Source organism: Ursus americanus, chromosome 17 (genome assembly GCF_024610735.1).
Source record: "Ursus americanus isolate L20-20 chromosome 17, mUrsAme1.1.p, whole genome shotgun sequence".
Classification (NCBI taxonomy): Eukaryota; Metazoa; Chordata; class Mammalia; order Carnivora; family Ursidae; genus Ursus; species Ursus americanus.
The window spans coordinates 7,603,844-7,618,591 of record NC_142143.1 but is presented as its reverse complement, the minus strand read 5'-3'; the positions used below and the strand labels follow the sequence as shown (position 1 = coordinate 7,618,591).

The 14,748-nt window shown below is 45.0% G+C and overlaps 1 protein-coding gene and 1 non-coding gene across 2 annotated transcripts in view; both read left to right on the top strand.

Moving 5' to 3' along the window:
• EP300 (EP300 lysine acetyltransferase) overlaps positions 1-13,713 on the top strand; it is a 79,504-nt gene extending 65,791 nt beyond the window's left edge. Inside the window, exons 22-31 of the mRNA XM_045780123.2 lie at positions 873-950; positions 2,775-2,842; positions 3,915-4,065; positions 4,171-4,317; positions 4,919-5,032; positions 5,728-5,893; positions 6,646-6,810; positions 7,828-7,989; positions 9,854-10,135; positions 10,380-13,713. Of these exons, the coding sequence (XP_045636079.1) occupies positions 873-950; positions 2,775-2,842; positions 3,915-4,065; positions 4,171-4,317; positions 4,919-5,032; positions 5,728-5,893; positions 6,646-6,810; positions 7,828-7,989; positions 9,854-10,135; positions 10,380-12,590 (3,544 nt within the window). The 3' untranslated portion in view covers positions 12,591-13,713. The remainder of the gene's footprint in view (positions 1-872; positions 951-2,774; positions 2,843-3,914; positions 4,066-4,170; positions 4,318-4,918; positions 5,033-5,727; positions 5,894-6,645; positions 6,811-7,827; positions 7,990-9,853; positions 10,136-10,379) is intronic.
• Positions 3,636-3,737, top strand: LOC123780968 (U6 spliceosomal RNA). The gene has a single exon (XR_006776561.1). It is a non-coding gene; the product is annotated as a U6 spliceosomal RNA (small nuclear RNA).
• Positions 13,714-14,748: the final 1,035 nt, after the last annotated feature.

The following is a 14,748-nucleotide window of genomic DNA, read 5'->3' as shown; positions in this document are numbered from 1 at the left end:
CTGCTCATTGTCATGTGTTCCATCCCTGTTGTCCTGTGCATTTTCAAACATCTTCATACTCCCCTACTTTGTAGTGAGGCCACTCAGAGAGTACTGAACCATGCTAGTACTCTGGCACTCCTAGAACGGGTAGGATTGTGTCAGACTTCTTCTTCTTGTTCTTCTTCTTTTTTAATTTTATTTCTTTGTCAGAGAGCACAAGCAGGGGGGAATGGAAGGCTGAGGGAGAAGCAGGCTCCCTGCTGAGCAAGGATCCTGATGTGGGGCCCAATCCCAGGACCGTGGGATCATGACCTGAGCCACCCAGGCGTCCCATCCCGAAAGGCATCAGACTTCTTTGGAAGTTTAAGCAGTAGTAATCTTTCAGTTTTTACTGCCTACCCACAATCACATTTAAAATTGTCACATTCAGGGGCACCTGGCTGGCTCAGTAGGTACAGCACGTGACTCTTGATCTCAGGATTGTAAGTTTGAGCCCCATATTGTGTATAGAGATTACTTAAAATTAAAATCTTTTAAATAAAATTTCTGGTGTGCTTGGGTGGCACAGTTGGTTAAGTGTCCGACTCTTGGTTTCAGCTCAGGGCCTCATCTTGGGGTCATGCTCCACACTCAGCAGGGAGTCTGCTTGAGTTCTGTGTCATGTGCTCTCTCTCACTCTCCCTCTCTCTCAAATAAATAAAATTGTCACACTCGATGACTTAATTGCTTTTGAATTTTGCTCTGCCTGTAGCACTGAAGAGCTTTTTAAAAACAATTTTTTGGAGTGATCTTGACTATCTTAAATTGTCAGGAATCAGGGGAAATGTTGGAAAGTTTCAATTTGGTTAAAGTTTTGGTTTTAATCTTGACTTTTTAACCTTTCATTCCAGATTTGTTGAATGTACAGAGTGTGGAAGAAAGATGCATCAGATCTGTGTTCTTCATCATGAAATTATCTGGCCATCTGGGTGAGACATTAGTATTTTCTAGATTTTTTTCTTTGTGAATTTTATCCAGTTTTTGTCTTTGCAATGACTGTCTCTAAAAATAGTTTTAGATTGGGAAGAGATAAGTAAAATTCACTTTTAGGGGCACCTGGGTGGCTCAGTCTATTAAGCATCTGTTTTCGGCTCAGGCCATGATCCCGGGGTCCGTCTCAGGCTCCCTATTCATCGGTGTCTGCTCCTTCTCCCTTTGCCACTCCCCCTGCTTGTTTGCACTTGGGTTTCTCTCTCTCTCTCTGTCAAATAAATAGAATCTTTAAAAAAGAATTCTAAAATTCACTTTTAAAATATTAAGCTAGAATCCAAAAATATAGGTCTTTCTCTTAATTTGCATGCCTTGTTTTAATCCAACAAATACTTTATTCTGCTGGTTTTTAAAATTCTTTTGTAATCATTATACATCAAAAGTAAGTATTTTTGAAAGGTTTATCAGTAGAGATAAGAAATCTCTAACACCTGGAAACTAGCAAAGAGTTGTTAGAAGAAATTAAACTTGCCAGATTTTGAGTGCTACTTACACTGACTACAGTAGGAAAATTAGAAGATATGGAGGGTGTCCATGGGGCAGTTCTGTTCTTACCTCTGAGAAAATGTCATGCTGTGAATGGTTTACTAGATGGTGGAATGGGTTAGGATTTGATGTTTTGGGGGATGGGACAGTAAGTTAGTTACATGGCTATTGTCCAATGAAAGAGTTTCATAGAATGACTACAAACAGACTTAAGTAAACAAGCTGTTCTTCGGCCTCATGTTCTGTTTCTGAATATTCTCCACATATTTACTTAAGCTGCACATTATCAAAGACAACAGTAAGTGGATTTTTGTCCATTGTGACACTTGTCTACTACTTTAGGTCTCCTTTCACTCTCCAGGAATGGAGTTGATCCCAGCTCTGTTGCAAGGTTGGGGGTGTCTGTACGTGAAGTGACTCATTAAGATGGCATCTCAGAGTGCCTGGCTGATGAGTTGGAAGAGCATGTGACGCTTGATCTCAGGGTCATGAGTTGGAGCCCCACATTGCGGGTAGAGATTACTTAATAAATAAATACAAACTTGAGAAAAAGATGGGATCTCTACACTGTCCTCTCTTCTTCACTTTGGTTGAGTGTTGATGCTGGTTTGGGGGTCACAGGAAAGAGGTAGCTAATTGACATATTTCTAGAAAATAACATGCAGGGAAACATCACAGTCATTTGATGTATATATGACTTGTCTTCACATATGCCTTTTAAGTGCTCTCCTTAAAGAGTTGGGTAAGAAAATGAGACTTGCAGTGATTCTTGCAACTTAAGATCAGTCACTTGGTTAAGGAATGCTTAATGTGGTCTCAAGTTTTTGTAAGAAATTCTACTTACACATGCACATCCTTGTGTAATTGGGACAAAGAGAATGTACGTTTTAAATCTATTGGTACTACTCAAAGCATACTGATTTTCATTCCTACCAGTAGGAATATAGACTTTGGCCAAAAACTGAAACTCCTGTTTTAATCTATAATCCATCATCTTTTCACATGTCCACCAGTTTATATGCCCTTCACATTTCCTCATGGTTTTTTGCCTGTTTTTCAATTAGGCTTTTTTATTTTTATTTTTTTTCTTAATGATTACTAAACGCCCTTTGTATATTGCGTATTTTAAGTCGTTGTTGTATCTTTAGAAATATTTCTCCCAGGTTGTCTTTTGAATTTTAACTTGGTACATACATATGGTAGATTTTGTTACTAGTATATGTTAACTTTAAATGTTTCTCTAAGCTGTGTAAGCAAAGTCTTGGTTTACATTTTAGATTTGTTTGTGATGGCTGCTTAAAGAAATCTGCACGAACCAGGAAAGAAAATAAGTTTTCTGCTAAAAGTAAGTTTTATTCTTACAAGTAGATCCTGGCAGTACTTCACTGAAGCGTAGTTAAAATAAGCCATCCAAGGGTCGCCTGGCTGGTTCAGTCCGAAGAGTATGTGACTCTTGATATCTGGGCTGTGAATTCGAGCCCCACATTGGGTGTAGTGATTACTTAAAGGATCAGGATTTGATACGTGTTTTTCTTTTTCCTATATTTCTTCATTTTGGGGCGTTCCTAATGGGGGCCACCTGTAGAAATACTGTCCAGAATTCCCATTCCATGAGTGATGACCTCGATTTGGTCCATACCATTAGTCAGGGCTTCCTTCAGTCCTGTCTCGCTTGGGGGGTTTGGGGGAGTGGTAGTTAAAAATTATATCATACAGTTGAGATTATCACATTATTTGGTACTTGGTTTAATTTTGTAGATGCCTTTGCAGTTTTTTACTGACCTACAGATCGCTTTTTTTCCTGTAAGGTTTCTCGTAATGCCCAACCATTGTCATTTTTAAATATTACTGCAGTTGAGGCAAAGTGCATGCGGATGTTCTATTTTTTAACTTCTGAAATTGGAAAATTTTCCCAATAAAAAGTTGGGGGGAGGGGTGCCTAGGTGGCTCAGTTGGTTAAGCGGCTGTCTTCCGCTCAGGTCGTGATCCCAGGTCCTGGGATCCAGTCTGGCATAGGGCTCCCTGCTTAGCGGGGAGTCGGCTTCGCCCTCTCCCCACCCCCCTCATGCTTTCTAATAAATAAAATAAATATTTTTTAAAAAGAAGTTGGGTGGAAGACACTTAAAATTGGCTACCATGTCTGCTTCAACTGAACATATACTAAAATTGGAATGATACAGAGATTCGCATAGCGCCCCCGCAAGGACGGCACACAAGTTCATGAAGTATTCCATATTAAAAAAAAAAAAAAAAAATTGTTTTCAAGTATTGACCGCATTGCTTTCTGTTAACAAAATCAGGTTATCCTATTTGTATGAAAAAAGCAGAAATGATATTTGATATTGAAGCTTAAGACTTTTAACAATAATAAATTTGCACCTTGGTTACTGCTAAACTTGTCACTTCTTCATTTGTAGGGTTGCCATCTACCAGGCTTGGCACCTTTCTGGAGAATCGTGTAAATGACTTTCTTAGGCGACAGAATCACCCCGAGTCCGGGGAAGTCACTGTTCGGGTAGTTCATGCTTCTGACAAAACTGTGGAAGTGAAACCAGGAATGAAAGCAAGGTTCCAGTAGTTTTCGCTTTTCTTCTCTTGTGCTTAATACAGCTACTTCTGATGATTCTGATCTGAATGCGATGTCGTGATTTCTCTCCAATCTGAATTGTGTAGGTTTGTAGATAGTGGAGAGATGGCAGAATCCTTTCCATACCGAACCAAAGCCCTCTTTGCCTTTGAAGAGATCGACGGTGTTGACTTGTGTTTCTTTGGCATGCACGTTCAAGAGTATGGCTCTGACTGCCCTCCACCCAACCAGAGGTAGGACTTAACACAGCTACCTTCCAGTTTGAGGGGGAATTTGAAGTTTAATAGGCAAAAAACATCATGGACAAGGAACTATTTGACGTGCTTGGTTTGGAAATGGAAATGCAAATTCTCACTGCTCAACACTGCTGTTCTGCGGTCATAGTAATAAGGAAGGGAATATGAACAGCAGTCTGAAATTGAAGTGGGAAGCAGACTGTTTTTCAGAAAATGGGCTTAAATCTAGATTGTGTTAAGTACCTTGCCTGGGAAGTATGTGAAAGAATGTCACACAAATAAAGTTAGGATATGATTTAGAATTTGCTTTGAAAATAGTATAAAGGCCAGAATAAGAATGTTGCCAGAATACATTTGGGTCCATAAATACTCAGTACTATGCTTCAAGCACTACAGGGTAGTGAGACTATAATAGAGCCATAGGCTCATCAAACTCCCCTAAAGGGTGCACAGTCTTGTCGTTTATCTGACTGTGACTGTGTGATGTGCATTATAAATGAGGTGAAAAAAGCACAGGAGAGAGAGAGATTGTGTTTTTAGCTCATCAGTAAGAACTCTATGTGACTTGACTTGGTTTCTTTCTCCCCACTTGATACAGGAGAGTTTACATTTCATACCTTGACAGTGTTCATTTCTTCCGTCCTAAATGCTTGAGGACTGCAGTCTATCATGAAATTCTAATTGGATATTTAGAATACGTCAAGAAATTAGGGTAAGCATATTGATAAATGCTATCTCTAAAAACAATTAGCATGAACTAATTAGGTTTTAAACTAATTACCACCGTGGTATTGTGATGAGATGTAGCTTAAAACAGAGATGCGTGACTTTTTGCTCCCTTTTCTCAGTGTTGCCAGTCAGACAGAACTGGATATTCTGACCCTAGTCATACTCACTCCAAATTAGTTTTATTTTGTTCTGTTAAGCTGTTAGGTACAGTTTGATTGGAAGGTTGTTACTCATTTAGGGCCAGAACCTGAAACGGCAGCTGATCCTTTCATACCTGGGTTTCAGAACCAAAAACAAAGGTCTGGAGGTACACAGATGAGTCTGATTCCTTACCTTCAAGGTAAACGTGTGCTTGAGAATATTCACCACCTCACCTTGCGCGCTCTTCCTCTTTAACATTTTGCATTGTTTAGCTCTCTTGTTGGAATGGACCCCCACGTTCCTTTGCATTGTAGCTTTTGTCTTGTTTCTTCAAATGCAAATACAGGATTTGGGAATCCAGGGTGAGACCCACTATATGTGCTGTGGGTTAGGCCTGGTTCTTCTGGCCGGATGCTGGATTGTACACTTAGTATTGTCTTAGAAAAAAAATCATTGGTTTCTATACTGACTTCACCTTGTAGCATCTTTCTGGAATGGACGGTAAACTTTTCTCTTGAATATTCCCTCTCTTGTTAGGTACACAACAGGGCATATTTGGGCTTGTCCCCCAAGTGAGGGAGACGACTATATCTTCCATTGCCATCCTCCTGACCAGAAGATACCCAAGCCCAAGCGACTGCAGGAGTGGTACAAAAAGATGCTTGACAAGGCCGTGTCTGAGCGAATCGTCCATGACTACAAGGTCAGGAGGAGCGGGGGGCGATGACTGATCCTGTTGCTCTGTATTCTGCCGCTCGACTATCTTAACAAAAATCTTCTGTTTGTTCTTCCTTTTTCAAAGCAAGAAAAACTCAGTTTTAAAAGAGTCTTAGATCAATAAATCTCTGTTTTAAAGATGTGATGAAAAACGTATTCTTAATAGCCATTCATGATTAGAGGGCATCTCATGATAAGAACTTGAACAGATAAGTTTCTTATCTGTTTTTACTCCTGGGGAGAAAAGCAAGAACTGGATGTTTTCCCAGGCAGCAGAGCAGAGCAGCCTGTAGCCATGCAGTTTCCAGGATTTGTGATTTGGGTTGTTTTGAACATATTTCTCAGTCGGGGTGGGTGATGGGTACAAGGCAGGCATTCCTCACATTGTTATCGGCAGTAGTAAAGGCCATGGCGTGATTGATGGTGCCTCCACCTGCGCCATCAGTCCTAGCAGGACGAAGTCCCACTTGGCTTTATAAAGGCAGGTACCCTCCCTGTCCTCACAAGCAGAGGAAAGAACCCAAACTCCTGACTTCAGACCTTGAGTTCTCACTGTTGAGGACTAAATGTCTCCCTGGGCCATCAGTAAAGCCTCTGCTGCCTTTCTTTCAGAAGACGTTTAATCCCTTGTGTTTCTTGTGTCCGCTAGCTGTGACAGCTTCTGAATGATAAATACTTCTTTAAAAAAAAAAAAAAAAAAAACCACAAATACCTGTTTGTTCCGGGGTGTTCTCACAGGATATTTTTAAACAAGCGACTGAAGATCGACTAACAAGCGCAAAGGAGCTGCCTTACTTTGAGGGCGATTTCTGGCCCAACGTTCTGGAAGAGAGCATTAAGGAACTGGAACAGGAGGAGGAAGAGCGAAAGCGAGAGGAGAACACCAGCAATGAGAGCACAGATGTAAGGGCTTTGTGTTTTCCTTTCCAGCTTCTGCCTTGATCTCACGTGTAATCCACAAGCGGGCTTCGACTTTTGACATGGTCTTGAAGCTCTCAGGTGTGAAAGAGCTCTTTAAATTGGTCAAGAAATAATTGGCTTGGAGAAGTTACTAATGTTCTGTTTCAAGGGTTTTCAACCTTTTTAGCATCAGACCCCCTTTTTAACTGGAACCTTGGATTTCTGGAAAATGGAAGGAAACCCTGAAAAACTGAGAGAAAATTAGCTATATGGAGCAGGGGGCTGGCAAGAGTGCATTCCATAAAGATCCAGATTGAATGTTTGGGTGTTTTGGTTTTTTTTTTAAACACTACTTTATAAATGTACAAAGCATTCTGAGCCATACAAAAACAAGACCTGGGCCAGAGTTTGCCAGTCCTCCATACAGAATCTGGCTTTGTAGGGGGATCATCTGAGGAGCTTTTCCTGGTCAGTTATCTCCCCATAGCATCGCTACTACCATGGTCTCCTTTGAGTCCGACCTAACTAAAGTCACTTTTTAGTAGCCTGTTAAACTTCTCACAGCCTTGTAGTTTGAATTCATTGTCTTTTCAAGTTGTTGTGGGTTTTTGTTTTTGTTTCTGTTTTTTACGGTAGACCCATAAATCCTAGAATGTTTGGTATCCCACCCTTCCACTCCTTATTCCCTGTCCTCAAATCTGGAATAAGATGGATTGATCTGAATGGTGTCCAAACTATGGGGTTCTTCTAGTCAGAAAGTTAAGGCTGCCCTTGTCTTATCGAAGGGTCTTAGTGTAGGGATTCGTCACTGGAAGAAAATTAGCGCAAAAACTTTAGTAAACATTAGCCTACTGTAAATAACAGCTTAAAAAAGAGGGTCTGTGAAAAGAGGAGTTGGTAGAAGCAAAAGATGAGAATCTCTAGTTCTAGTTTGAAAGAAAGGGAGACTCTTTTACCATTAGTATTATTCAAATCGCTTAAAAATGTTAACATTTTCTTGTTGCCTCTGCTAACCTGCAGGTGACGAAGGGAGACAGCAAAAATGCTAAAAAGAAAAATAATAAGAAAACCAGCAAAAACAAGAGCAGCCTGAGTAGGGGCAACAAGAAGAAGCCCGGCATGCCTAATGTCTCCAACGACCTCTCGCAGAAGCTGTACGCCACGATGGAGAAGCACAAGGAGGTGAGTTATAGCCGCTTGTGGGGAGAGCAGGGAGGGTCTGAAACACCGCCCACCATGGTCGGCATTGAAGATGTGAGTACCGGGCCATGTGAAATTCAGAAGGAAGAAATCATTCGAGGGGTAAGAAGAAGAAAGAAAAGAGGATAGCCAGAGTGGGAGGTAAGAACAGGAAGTGATAAGGTTTCTTTGATTAGTAGCTATTATAAATCTCAGTGGTGGTGTGTGTCATGCGTTAAAAGTACAAGTGCAGTTTGTCCAACCCCGTTTGTAATCCTCAGGGTTTCGGAGCTCTGGTGGGTGCCTCATTTTGATATTATCAACAGTTAATATTTATTAATAATTATTAGCTATTCGAGCACTATTTAGTGTCACAAGATTCTGGCATAACAAAGTAGTTGGGAAAGGTCCCTAGAGTATATTATAATAGGCTTAAGTTGGGGATCTAGTCTTCTGACTCTGTTTAGTCTGAAGATGTAAGTTGTGGATACCTGTTGGGAATTAGAATCTAATGCTGTCACTTTAGCTTAAATTTGAGTATTGTCTTAGCTAGAGGGTAACGTACAGCGGAAACAGTCATGAGGATTGTGACTGGAGGGTTGGCCGTAGTAAAGATTTCCAGGGGAGTCACCAGATGGTTTTATTTGCCTCTATTTCGAAGGAGTTGTTAGAGGCAGTCCCCACTTGTTAGATTCAGTGCTTTCCTGTGCATCGCATTTTCAAGATGCTCTTTTGACAAAGCCGTAATCTTAAACCTAATATTATAAGGTCAAACACATGTCACAGTCCTCCCTTGATGCTTTTAACTTTTGACATCTGTTCAAGAGGTATCTCTACTCAGTGTGCTCTCTTGCCTTATGTTCTTTTTCTAGAAATGTCTTGTTTCATGCAAATATTGCTGCCCAAGTATATTACAAGTGTTGCTGCCAGTTTGCCCAGATTTTCAGTCTCAGAGAAACTGGTAGAATATAGTGGGTAGTACAGCAGTTGCTCACAGGTTCCTTATCTCTTGAAGGTACCTTTGCATTTTTTAGTTTAGTAAGAGTTTATAGTTATAGTGTAAAATAGATACGCAATACCAGCTTCCTGTTGCAGCCTTTACATTAATGGTTGTGGGAGTTAAGGGTGGTTGTGTCTTTTCAGACTTTAATGAACAAGAATTTTCTTGTCTCTGCAGCAAGGACTAAGAAGGTTTTGCTTTTTTTAATCTTTCCCACCCCCCACAAACCGGAAGTGGCATAGTGGACCCCCTGCTGTACCCTTCACTTCCACTCACCAGTTGTTAACATTGTGCTGTACCTTCTTCATCTGTAGTTCAGCAAGCACCCTCTGAGCAAAAAGACCTTCTCTCCTTAACGTCACTGTGGCTTCACACTCCAGAGATTTCCCCCCAGTGCCACCATCTGATGTCTGGTCCTTATGCTCTGGTCAAGGATTACGTGTCAGGTTGAGTTGCCATTTCTCGGTTCCTGGCTTTCTTTTCATTCATAACATGAGCAGTTTATTGAAAGTCAAGGCCCAAAATCGTTTTGTAGAATGTCCCTCAATTTGGATTTGTCTGACTTGTTTCCTTATGATGAGATTCGGGGTCAGCCGTGGATTGGATCTTAGAGTGGACCACTTTAGGGTGAAGTGTCCACTGTACGTGTACCGTATTGTCCCCAGGCCCTTTTTATTTTAAAGGCATTATTAAATAAGAGAGTAAGATGCCGATTCTAGGCCCATCGCAGTTCTGCTCAGAGAAGAGACCAGAGGTTTGTGTCGCAGCCTCGCAAGCATCCAGCTTGACTCACCTGGTTGCTGCTGTCGCCCCAGCGCCCTGCGACACTCATGCTGCAGAGTCCGATTGAGCTGGTCTCTTTCGTAGGTCTTCTTTGTGATCCGTCTCATCGCTGGCCCTGCCGCCAACTCCCTGCCCCCCATCGTCGATCCCGACCCCCTCATCCCCTGCGATCTGATGGATGGGCGGGACGCCTTCCTTACCCTCGCAAGGGACAAGCACCTGGAGTTCTCTTCACTCCGAAGAGCCCAGTGGTCCACCATGTGCATGCTGGTGGAGCTGCACACCCAGAGCCAGGACCGCTTTGTCTACACCTGCAACGAGTGCAAGCACCACGTGGAGACACGCTGGCACTGCACTGTCTGCGAGGTAGGCCCCGGGGGTGGGGAGCAGAGGACGTGGGGGGGGGGGGGGTCCAGGTTCCCGAGAGGCCGTCAGAACAGATGTTACAGAGGCCTGTGCTGAGGCAGAGTGGGAGCGGCAGCGGCTGGTCCGTTGTCGTGGTAGAGCGGCAGAGTCTGTCTCTAAAGGGGGGCTTCGGGGCCCTAGCAAACTACATCAGATGTTTTTGACCGAAATCTTGGAGAGTTGACCACACCTGTTTTCCCCCCAGGATTATGATCTGTGTATCACCTGCTATAACACTAAAAACCATGACCACAAAATGGAGAAACTAGGTCTGGGCTTAGATGACGAGAGCAACAGCCAGCAGGCCGCAGCCACCCAGAGCCCGGGGGACTCGCGGCGCCTGAGCATCCAGCGCTGCATCCAGTCCCTGGTGCACGCCTGCCAGTGCCGCAACGCCAACTGCTCGCTGCCGTCCTGCCAGAAGATGAAGCGGGTGGTGCAGCACACCAAGGGCTGCAAGCGGAAAACCAACGGCGGCTGCCCCATCTGCAAGCAGCTCATCGCCCTCTGCTGCTACCACGCCAAGCACTGCCAGGAGAACAAGTGCCCAGTGCCCTTCTGCCTCAACATCAAGCAGAAGCTGCGGCAGCAGCAGCTGCAGCACCGGCTCCAGCAGGCCCAGATGCTCCGCAGGAGGATGGCCAGCATGCAGCGGACCGGTGTGGTGGGGCAGCAGCAAGGCCTGCCCTCCCCCACTCCTGCCACTCCCACCACGCCGACGGGCCAGCAGCCGGCCACCCCGCAGACGCCCCAGCCCCAGCCTCCCTCTCAGCCTCAGCCCACGCCTCCCAACAGCATGCCCCCCTACTTGCCCAGGACTCAGGCTGCTGGCCCTGTCTCCCAGGGTAAGGCGGCGGGCCAGGTGACCCCTCCCACACCCCCCCAGACTGCTCAGCCACCCCTCCCGGGGCCCCCACCTGCCGCAGTGGAAATGGCAATGCAGATTCAGAGGGCGGCTGAGACGCAGCGCCAGATGGCCCACGTGCAAATTTTTCAAAGGCCAATACAGCACCAGATGCCCCAGATGACTCCAATGGCTCCCATGGGTATGAACCCACCCCCTATGACCAGAGGTCCCAGTGGGCATTTGGAGCCAGGGATGGGGCCCACAGGGATGCAGCAGCAGCCACAGTGGGTCCAAGGAGGGTTGCCTCAGCCCCAGCAGCTACAGCCCGGGATGCCGAGGCCAGCCATGATGTCAGTGGCCCAGCACGGCCAGCCCTTGAATATAGCTCCCCAGCCAGGACTGGGCCAGGTAGGTGTGAGCCCTCTCAAACCAGGCACTGTGTCTCAACAAGCCTTACAAAACCTTTTGCGGACTCTCAGGTCTCCCAGCTCTCCCCTACAGCAGCAACAGGTGCTCAGTATCCTTCACGCCAATCCCCAGCTGTTGGCTGCATTCATCAAGCAGCGGGCTGCCAAGTACGCCAGCTCGAATCCGCAGCCCCTCGCTGGGCAGCCCGGCATGCCCCAGGGCCAGCCGGGGCTGCAGCCACCTGCCATGCCGGGCCAGCAGGGCGTCCACTCCAGTCCAGCCATGCCGAACATGAGCCCCATGCAAGCGGGCGTTCAGAGGGCCGGCCTGCCCCAGCAGCAGCCGCAGCAGCCGCTCCAGCCCCCCATGGGAGGGATGAGCCCCCAGGCTCAGCAAATGAACATGAATCACAACGCCATGCCTTCGCAGTTCCGAGACATCTTGCGGCGGCAGCAGATGATGCAGCAGCAGCAGCAGCAGGGAGCGGGGCCCGGGATCGGTCCCGGGATGGCCAACCATAACCAGTTCCAGCAACCGCAAGGGGTGGGCTACCCCCCGCCGCCGCCCCCGCCGCCACAGCCGCAGCAGCAGCGCATGCAGCACCACCTGCAGCAGATGCAACCGGGGAGCATGGGGCAGATGGGCCAGCTCCCCCAGGCCTTGGGAGCGGAGGCGGGGGCCGGCCTGCAGGCGTATCAGCAACGACTCCTCCAGCAGCAGATGGGGTCCCCTGCTCAGCCCAACCCCATGAGCCCCCAGCAGCATATGCTCCCAAGCCAGGCGCAGTCCCCACACCTCCAAGGCCAGCAGATCCCTTCTTCTCTCTCCAATCAAGTGCGCTCTCCCCAGCCTGTCCCTTCTCCACGGCCGCAGTCCCAGCCCCCCCACTCCAGCCCTTCCCCAAGGATGCAGCCTCAGCCTTCGCCACACCACGTCTCCCCGCAGACCAGTTCTCCACATCCGGGACTGGTCGCCGCCCAGGCCAACCCCATGGAACAAGGGCATTTTGCCAGCCCGGACCAGAGCTCGATGCTTTCTCAGCTCGCTAGCAATCCGGGCATGGCAAACCTCCACGGTGCGGGCGCCACGGACCTGGGGCTCGGCCCCGATAACGCGGACTTGAATTCGAACCTCTCGCAGAGTACGCTAGACATACACTAGAGACACCTTGTAGTATTTTGGGAGCAAAAAAATTATTTTCTCTTAACAAGACTTTTTGTACTGAAAACAATTTTTTTGAATCTTTCTTAGCCTAAAAGACAATTTTCTGTGGAACACATAAGAACTGTGCAGTAGCTGTTTGTGGTTTAAAGCAAACATGCCAGATGAACCTGAGGGATGATAGAAAACAAAGAGTATATTTTTGTTATGGCTGGTTACCACCGGCCTTTTTTTTTCCCTTGTGTGTGTGGTTCAGGTGTGCACTGGGAGGAGGCTGAGGTCTGTGAAGCCAGCCACATGCTCCTGCCTTGCACCTCCAATAGGTTTTATTATTTTTTTTAAATTAATGAAAATATGTAATATTAATAGTTATTATTTACTGGTGCAGATGGTTGACATTTTTCCCTATTTTCCTCACTTTATGGAAGAGTTAGAACATTTCTAAAACCAGAGGACAAAAGGGGTTAATGTTACTTTAAAATTACATTCTATATATATATAAATATATATAAATATATATTAAAATACCAATTTTTTTTCTCTGGGTGCAAAGATGTTCATTCTTTTAAAAATGTAAAAAAAAAAAAAAAATTCCCCTTTCCTCCCCTCAAGTCAACTTTTGTGCTCCAGAAAATTTTCTATTCCGTAAGTCTGAGCGTAAAAAACTTCAAGTATTAAAATAATTTGTACATGTAGAGAGAAAAATGACTTTTTCAAAATATACAGGGGCAGCTGCCAAATTGATGTATTATATATTGTGGTTCTGTTTCTTGAAAGAATTTTTTTCGTTATTTTTACATCTAACAAAGGAAAAAATTAAAAAGAGGGTAAGAAACAATTCCAGTGGGATGATTTTAACATACAAAATGTCCCTGGGGTTTCTTCTTTGCTTGCTTTCTTCCTCCTTACCCTGCCCCTACCCCATACACACACACACACACACACACACACACACATGCACACACTTTCTGTAAAACTTGAAAATAGAAAGCAAAAACCCTCAACTGTTGTAAATCATGCAATTAAAGTTGATTACTTATAAATATGAACTTTGGATCACTGTATAGACTGTTAAATTTGATTTCTTATTACCTATTGTTAAATAAACTGTGTGAGACAGACACCTGACCTTGTTTTACTTCTTGCCATCACATCTCTGTCTTAGAATGCATCAGTTTGAGTAAGTGCCTGATACATGGGATTCAGAGGAAAAAGCAAAAGCACTAGCTTGCAGTCTTCCTAAACTATCACATAAAGTGAATTCACAAGTAGATTTGATAAATTTATCCAAAGCTCAGGGAAAAACCCAAGGACCAGCTAAATGTCAGTTTCACCAATTTGACTTGATATTAATTAGCCGTTAACAGCTTTATATAGGACCTTCTTCCATGGTTCCATATGGATGACCTCACGGTCTTCTAGTCACCCCTCATCTTACAGGGATGAGAATGAGCACGTCAGAGGATCATGGATCTGCCTCAGAAGTAACTCCTTGAAAAAGCAGCACTTGATGCTCCGACAACAATGTGTTCCTATCCTGTTACACTTTGGTGTTGCTACCTGCCAACCGAGAAGTCAATAGGGAGATGAGGTCGTAAGAAAGGAAAATGTGTGGGAATAAAATCTAGAGACCATCCCAGAAAATGCGTCAAGTGCCTACCAGCCTCTGGTCAGCGGTCCAGCAGATCCACCTGGAGCACCTACATCATGTGCCAGGCCAGGCGGCACAAGGACGGATGCAGCCTTGCAAGAAGATGGAAGGATGCTTACGTGAGATAAAATAGAAAGTGAGCAGGGAACAGATGGAGTCCAGGAAACCTGCCGATGGGAATTGGGCACGTTTTTGGAAAGGATAGTATCGAAAATGGATCTTAGAGGGGCACCTGGCTCAGTCATGTGACTCCTTATTGCAGGATCATAAATTCGAGTCCTGTGCGTATGGCACAGAATTTATTTAGATAAAATAAAATGGATCTTGGAGGGAAGGTGAATGGGAAAAGGTAGGAGTAAGGAGGAACTCCACCAGGAGAGGAGAATCAGATCCTGTCGGGAAAACAGCTTCAGGTCCCACTTGGCTGACACGAGATTACAGAAGAGGGTGAATGCCTGTTACAGAAAGACCCCCATTTTCTCCCTAGTATTAGGGGCCCAGATTTGA